This window comes from Frankliniella occidentalis, unplaced genomic scaffold, assembly GCF_000697945.3.
Source record: "Frankliniella occidentalis isolate FOCC.00 unplaced genomic scaffold, Focc_3.1 Scaffold53, whole genome shotgun sequence".
Classification (NCBI taxonomy): domain Eukaryota; kingdom Metazoa; phylum Arthropoda; class Insecta; order Thysanoptera; family Thripidae; genus Frankliniella; species Frankliniella occidentalis.
The window spans coordinates 1831279-1839123 of NW_026267183.1; the positions used below are offsets into that span (position 1 = coordinate 1831279).

At 57.5% G+C, this 7845-nt stretch overlaps 1 protein-coding gene and 1 long non-coding RNA gene across 3 annotated transcripts in view; one reads left to right on the forward strand and one right to left on the reverse strand.

Annotated features, from left to right (window-relative positions):
• Positions 1-1522: 1522 nt before the first annotated feature.
• Positions 1523-7845, reverse strand: part of LOC127749428 (uncharacterized) — a 42642-nt gene continuing 36319 nt past the window's right edge. Inside the window, exons 2-3 of the long non-coding RNA XR_008011147.1 lie at positions 1893-2009; positions 1523-1808 (exon numbers count right to left, since the gene is read on the reverse strand). This is a non-coding gene — a long non-coding RNA (uncharacterized LOC127749428). The remainder of the gene's footprint in view (positions 1809-1892; positions 2010-7845) is intronic.
• The window catches only part of LOC113211287 (optomotor-blind protein-like), a 44599-nt gene continuing 40705 nt past the window's right edge, over positions 3952-7845 (forward strand). The window contains exon 1 of one of the 2 annotated variants that reach the window (XM_052267476.1): positions 3952-4886. In XM_052267476.1, coding sequence (XP_052123436.1) covers positions 4741-4886 — 146 coding nt within the window. In that variant the 5' untranslated portion in view covers positions 3952-4740. The remainder of the gene's footprint in view (positions 4887-7845) is intronic. The other variant, XM_052267477.1, reaches the window with a different exon arrangement.

Consider the following 7845-nt stretch of genomic DNA (forward strand, 5'->3'; position numbering starts at 1 on the left):
CGAGATGGCGAGCGGAAAGCGTGGCGCGCGGGGGGACAAAAAATAAGTTCCGATCTAAACACACACACGCACGCACACACAGACATATCTTTTCTCTCTCTTGCTCCCTCGCTGGCGGATGGCAGGAGGGGGGGTTGGATTTCGATTGGAGAGAGGAGGTCTGCTGCCGCGCCTCTCCATGTGCTTTGTGCCGCTGGCAGCTCGCGGCAGAGGCGGCGGGTTTCGCGCGCTGTGCCGCTGCAGCCGCTGGCCGCGACCCCCGTCACCATCATCACCGCCACGGCAGATCCCTTTGCACAACCGAATGCTCTGTTTATAATGCCACACCGCAAAATCCCGAGGGTAAACTTCCCTCTGTCGGCCGGGGGTTTGTCGAGAAATTTGATATAGGTCTGTATATGCGCTGCCAGCTGCACTCGCGCTGTTGTGTGTGAGTGTGTGTGTGTTTCAGAGAGAGACAGAGCGATCGAGTTTTGTACTCTCGCTCTCAATAACATGTGTGTGCGTTTTGGCAAAACGGAAATCGAAGTGTCGAGGGAGTTTTTTTTTCTGAGCTCACATACGCACGTTATAGGTATCACAATCTACCCACGGCACCTTCAATCGCACGTTTCATTTCCGACACGCAACTACCTAGTCGCGAACAATTTATTGGAAGTGCACCAACGAGTACACCTCTATCGTATATTCAACAACTTGCGCAAGTTCAACACGCAGAACTGCTTACCGGTTCAAACACTTGATTTATTCGTGCACACATTCGCCGCGAACATTTTTGGGATACAAAGCGTTTCGCGCTCATCCAACGACCGCAGGGAGATAGGGCGCGCGGTGGTTGAGTAGGGACCCGGCTGATAACAGTCGGGGCATTGCTCACTCTCCCATCCATCGGCGAGGTCGTAACTCAGGACTGCCCTCCCTCTCCTCCACCAAGAACAACACACCATACCGCGATGGCAAAAACAGCAGAGACGGGCCCACCGACGGACGCAGCCCCGCGCAGCCCCGAACGGGCCGCCCCCTATCTGCGCCCCTCCCTGCAGCCCCTACCCGCCGCTCACACTAGCAGAGAGGGTGGCCGCGCGCCGTCCGTCCGGTGGCTGCTGGACAATTAAAGCTTTCGACCGCACATGCACATCCATCCAACCGCGCGTACTAGGGCTGCGCTGTAACCCCCTAAAATGCAGTACACAGTCGAGCACCGTTCACCCCCCCCCCCCCCCCCCCTCTGCCGCTCGCGGCGAGGCAGCCGAGCAGCACCATTCAAAACAACGCCCATGTAACACAATGAGGGGACCAAACACGCACGTACACACACACACACACATGCAAGCGTACAGACACACCATACGGGCCGCCACCCCCTTCGCGCTGCATTTGGCACCCCGGCGTGTGAGCGAGCGCCCAATGGCGACGCATCGAGTCAACTGTTTGCTCAGCCCCGGCAACAATTTACCACCGATTCGTATGAAATTGAAATAAAAAACAAACTAGAACAACATCGAATTCTTTAATTATTCATTGTCAACAAATAATGTGTAAAGTTGAGAAGTTATGGAGACATGAAATTTATAAAACATGGCTTATTTTTCTCTGTTCTTGATATCGCTTCGTTTCCTCATGAGTGGGTCCGCGGGGGGACTCGTCCATGGTCATCACCAGTGGGCAATTAGGCAAGTTTAACGACTTTTAACGACGTTGGACCGACATGTCACAGCAGCAGCGTCCCGCATCAGCAGCCATGGAGGCGGCTTTAGTGTCATGAGTGCCGCTATTACGGTATACAGCGTGTGCGGGGTGCCATCACACTGTAAAATAAAATAAGACTAAAAAAAAACTTTAAAAAATACAGAAACTCTACAACTTGAAGCCCATCGAGCCCACTTACTTACCACACGCGAGCTAGCACCCCGAAAACAACCGCAGTGACCAAAGTAGCTGAGGAGCCCAGTCTTTCATTCGCCTCTTTCCATTGGTTTCCATTAGAAATTAACTTTCTAACCACAGACCTGCAAGATTCATTTTATTCCGTTTAATCACCTGCGAATCTCGTCTTTCATTCAAAATATTATTTTGCCCCATTAAAGACTCGACGCCGTCTGATGAAAGGAGAGAGAGAGAGAGAGAGAGTATAAAGGCGAGGCAGGAAGACTTTTCGGGGAAGGCGATCGCGCCCCCTTCCGCCGGCACCCTCCGAGCCTTCTGTGTCTGAGAAAGTTTTCATCCAGTGAGGCATTCAACCCCACACCCAGTGAGGAGTGCGATGCGGGCGATCCGGCGGGGTCAGCCCGACTGGGGGCGTAAGGAAAAGGATTGTTTTAATTAGAGAGGGAAGGGGAACGAGAAGGGGAGAGGGAGAGAGCGAAAGAAGGAGAGAGACAGCGAGAGAGAGAGGATGCGACCCCTCAGTGTTTGTTCCCGACCCCATTGTGGAAGGGTGGCGCAGGGGGCGTATGTTTCGCCAGAGTGTAATTGACGGTCGGAGATTTAACCGTTTTAATCAGAGGGATTATTTGTAAGAAGCGGCGGGAGGGGGTGGGGCCTGGACTGGGAGATATTCGCTCGCATTCCGGCATCGTACACTGATGCTCATTCGGAGGAAGAGCATGGACTTTGGGTGCAGTGAAGAAAAATAAGACCGACAGAAATAAAGTTATTCCCCTTCTTAATACGCTGTGAAGTGGAGAACACTTGTCTTAAGCCCCATACTCCACCGTGCGGGTTAGTTCTGTCGGTCTGAGTGAAGCACGCGCTTTGTGAACTCAACTGCCCAAGTTCCAAGGGCGGCCATTCACTTCCGCACAGACGCGCTCAGAGGGCCGTACTAGCGCCCGTTCACCAAGAGCGCGAAACTCAACTGCCAAAAAAAGATTTGAAAAAAAGCACACACACACACACACATAGCGGTGAATAGAGCTGGCCCCATTCAACAAGCCTCGAGAACCACTGCAGCAGGTCGATTCTGTTGGTGCGGCGCCCTGACTGGTGGCGGATTACTTAAAACGCGGAGATACACAAGTGTGCGTAGCTAATCCCGCCGGCGCGGCGGGGCGTGGCGGGGCGTGGCGGAGCGTGGTGGCGGGGCGTGGCGCGGGGCGTTTGCGCGTTCGCGCTGCGGCGGCGGCGGGTGGAGGCGTCAGGCATTGAACCGGACCCTGGCGGCCCGCCCGGCGGCTCCAGCGACGCGCCGCGGCGCTGCCCGCCGACACCCTCTGGCGTCCTCGTCGCACCCGAGGCGCGCCCGCCTCGCGCCGTCTCTGTCGGTGCGGGTCGCGTCTCGCGGACCGCGTCGCGCCCGGCTCGCCACGGCCAGCTCGCCACGCCTCCGCACGACCCCCCACCCCGGCGCGGCCCGGGCGCTACCCCCACCAGCGGCCCGCCGCCCCCACCACCGCGCCGGCGGCTGCGCGCTCGCCCTCCCCTCCCGCGGCGCACGCGCGCGGCTGCCCCCTCCACCGGCGCGCCGCGTCACCTACTGCCCTCTGGCGGCCGGGAGCGGCGCGGAGCCGCGCGCAGCCAGCGCAGCCCGGCGGAGCCCGGCGCGGGGAGGGGAAGCGTGTTGGAGGCGTCAAGTGTGATCCTGCTGGTGTGTGAATGTGCGGTCGCGGCGCGGCAAGCTGCCAGCCGGGCGGGGCGGCGCGGTGCGGCGCGGCGCGGCGGCGGCGGGGAGGGGAGGGCACGCCCCGCCATTGGCTGGCGCTGTGTTGACCAATCGCGGCGCTCGAGGATGCGAGTCATTATCACTGCGGGGTGTCAAGAGGAGTGGGGGAGCGAGACGGCGCGCGGGCCCGGCCGGGCGGTGCGAGAGAGCGCGCGCGAGTGCGAGAGCGCCAGCAGCGCGCCAGCACGAGTGGAGGGGAGTGTTAAGGCTCCGGAGGCGTCAGAGTTTTGGGTCCGCTTGGTGGGGCGGGCGGGCGGGCCGGCGGAGGCGGCAGCTCGGCGTGCGAAGAGGAGGGGATGGCTTCACACTCCGGCTCGCTCGGCTCGGCTCGGGTGCGAGGTGGGGAGGCGACAGCTAGCGCCAGCCTTGAGGCCTGCGGCCGAGCGGGCCTGCAGTGGGGATCCGAGCACCACGAGAGCAACGTGTCGACGAGCGGGCCACGCCGCACCGGCCTCTCTCTCCCGCGCGCGCGCGTCCACGAGTGCACCAAGCTGAACGAGAGCGCGCGAGTGTCGTGAGTGTGTGAGAGTGAGTGAGTGAAGTGAGTGCGCACAGGATAGAATCGGATAGTGAAGCTTTACCAAGTGGGCACGCTGACCGTGCCGAAGAAGATCCCCGCATACCAAGGAAGACCGGCGCGACACCTCGGCGTCGACGCCCCTCCCCCACCTTCCCCTGTCCGGGTCACTCAAACCCCACAGGGCGTATCTGCCGGTCCCCTAACTTTTCGCCGCCTCCAGTCGGAAGGCCACCGCGGCGGCTGCTGCCACTTTCAGCGCCCCCGCACCAGCACCCCCTACCCCTACCCCCACCCCCCGCCACCTCCCCCCTCTCACGGGCGGAGACTCCACTCCGAGTCCGACCCTTGACCGCGCCGGTGCGCGCGTGTGCGTGAAGCAAAGTGAGAGTGCAGTGCAAAAGTGATATGAAAGAGTGAGACGTGCTTGTGAAAAAGGTGATGATGATGATGATTGTGGTGGTGTCGGAGGTGTGCGCGCAGCCGGCGGAGACACTCTAGTGCCTCGTCCACCACGGCAGTCTCCTGCTGGCCGCTGCACAGTCCCCCGCCGGCCGACCCCATGAGGTTTGAACAGTCCAACGTGGTCCCCGTGTCTCCGCCGCCCGCGTGCCTCGACACAGTGATGACGTCGGCGTCGCCACCGCCGCAGCCGCACCACCCCATGGCGTACCACCCCTTCCTGCAGCAGAGGCCCACCGACTTCAGGTACGTTTGTGAACCATAACCACTCACACACACACACATACAGACACACTATTCACCGGTGTGCATATAATTTCTGCGCCGTTGCGCGAGATTTGAGAGAATGCGACGCACGGCCGCGCCGGCCGGATTTTCGGGGCGTCCGGCGAAAACACAATGCTTTGTCGGCGGCCCCTCCGCCTCGGCGGCGCCGTAAGGCGAGGAGGCCCTTACCGTTTGGGGGACAAAAGGACGCTTTCGGCCTAATTATTCGCCGGGGTCGTTCATTTAGCTAATTACGGGAGATAGTCCGGTGAGAGCCCCGGCTGCCGGGGCCGCCGGCGAGGAGCAGCTTCATTGGCTGGATTAACTCTTTCTCCGGTTTCGCCGAAAGCGTAAACAGCGATGTTAAGAAATTGTCTTTGTCGGGGGCAGGTGTTGTAAATAGTTTAGATTCCATTTAAACGTCATCGACACAGCAGAGACGTTATGCTGAGGATATTTACTTCTGCGCTGGGTACATTCAGACAACTTTCGAAATTCATTTCACCCAGCACCGCCACCCGGTGTCCTGAATAAAACGGTTTGGGAGGGTCTGATTATACTCCTCACTACACCTTGGGCGTGCTGGTTACTCTCGTTGTTGATACCCGTGGTTGACGCCATTTCGTTAATGCCCTTGTTGACTCAATACGAATGGTAGGGCCTTCTTGCTTTTTGTTTGTTTTTTATTTTCTCTCATCTTTCCTTTCTTATTTTTTTACTCGCTCCTCGTCTCGTTGTCTAGTTACGGCAGGAAAATGATACCTCTCCGCACCGCACGATTACCGTACTCGAAGGGAGGTACGCAATTACGATACGTTTTGGACCACCACCGGGTCCCGGGGGATCCGGAGAGGAAGTCCGGCCCGGAGATCCCTGCCGCATGAATGACTGGGGCCGTCGTGTAGCACATGTGTGGCTTAGAAAAGAAGTCGGTAAAAATAAGTCAGTGCGCCAAATCACCCATGAAATAGAAAAACGTTGAACCGTTTATTTTATTTATTTGTTAAAACAAGAGCGGCGTCGCGAGGGTAAAACCCCGCGGGGGCGCCCGCTTATCACCGTGTTCTGCAAACGATAACATCGTCTGCTCGCGACGCTTGTGACGTTCTTTATGAGTCGAGGGTTTTATTTGTTCTTTCACATGCAACCGGCGACATTACTTGTCATTTATTTATTTTTAAAGAAGCAAAATAATGCGTTGATGGGCCATAAGTTTCATTCAGTATCCGCACATATTCTCGTGTGTTTGAGTCATGATATTTCTGCTTAAAATTTAGGAACGTCTCATAGGAACTATGGTCCACGTAATCTTCGTGTGAGTAGTGCCGCCCGGGTACAAACACACACACACACACACACAGCCAGGTGACGTCGGCACCACAAGGCTTATCTTCCTGCCTTTAGTAGCTAACTAGAAGGCGCCCGGCTGGGAGCAAACAGACTCTGTGTGGCCTCCGAAAGCTTTTTGGAGTCGTGCGAGTGGCCGCTTTGGTTTCCCATGAGGCCGACAAGGACTGCCGCTGCTGCCGCCGGCGACACCGGCCGGGCACCTCGGCCTGAAATGGAAGGATGTCGCCGAGGAATGCCGGCGACACGAAACGAATCGAGACGTCCCTGAGTCGGTTGTTGCGCGGACTCCCTCCTCTGCATCAGCCATACGACTTATTTTTCACGGAAATTATGTCGTCAACCGTTTCACCCCGTCCGATTAAAGGCAGTACAGCAATCAGGAAACCTCGTGCATTGGATAAAAATAGGATGTAGCGCGATACGCGCGTACGCGGGAAAGAGGAGCGCTGCTGCGTTTCTTTTCAATGTTAACGTTTCTTTCCGAAGGACCCCAAATCTTTCGCGTAGCAATAGCATTTCGCAAGGGCAAAGGATACGGAATAGTAAAACAGCGGTCAAAATGGCGGCCACAAAGCAGGATTGCAAAGGTGTGTGTTTTTTTCTTCTGGAATGGCCGTGTCGGCGTGTCGGCCGCGGATGGCTGACGCCGACGCTCGCACCTCGGCATCCGCGCGCCTCAGTTAAATTTGCTGGTGTCCCGCGCTTGCTTATACTTTGCCCCGATAATATGGCCACAAATTAGACAGTAATATTCGGTGTGCAGAAAAATAATCATTGTTGCAAAGGAAGAAAAACGGCATTCTCGAAAACCGTGACAAAAAGAGACGCCGCCGACGCCGGCGGGGACGTGTCACCTTCCGCCCGTGCCATGCGTGGCACACACTCATACATATTCGTTTCGAGTGCCCCACCTCCCCACCCCCCTTCGGCCCACTCACACACACACACACGCGCACAAACACACACGCGCACAAACACACACACACACACACACATACGCGCGCGTCGGCCCCTTCACGTGTGTCAGTGGCACTTTTCCGCTGTTTTGTGCCGATACATAACATTCTTAGCTCAGTCAAAGGGCGCGAGCGAGAGGCAACCGAGGGCTAGAGGGAGGAAGAGAGGGAGAGAGGAGGGAGAGATGAGGGAGAGGGGAGAGGGGGATGGGGAGGGCAAAGAGGGCCAAGGGGGTAAGAGGGAAGAGGGGCATGTCAGGGCTCCTTTCGAGAGTGCGCGGATGCGAGAGAAGGGCCTCCCTTCACCACGCCCGCACTGGTGCCAATTCATAAAAAAGTGGGGCAGAAATGTTTTCTACTGGTGCAAAGAATAAGTTGCATTTCTTTCCCCTTTTTTCCAATTTTGCAAGTTTAAGTCCGTAGTTCTGGCGTCATCCTGCCACAGTACCATGATGGGGCGTTGCAACCCCTCCCCCCTGCCTCCTCGGCGCCCCTGCGTGTGCGTACGTTTTGGGCCCCCCGCACAACCAAACCGCAGAAAACTGATCGGGGCAGACCCCGCCCCCCTGCCCCCACATACTCATCCGACCCCTCCGAAGCTGGCAAACCCAGGGCAATTCTTTTTTTTTTTT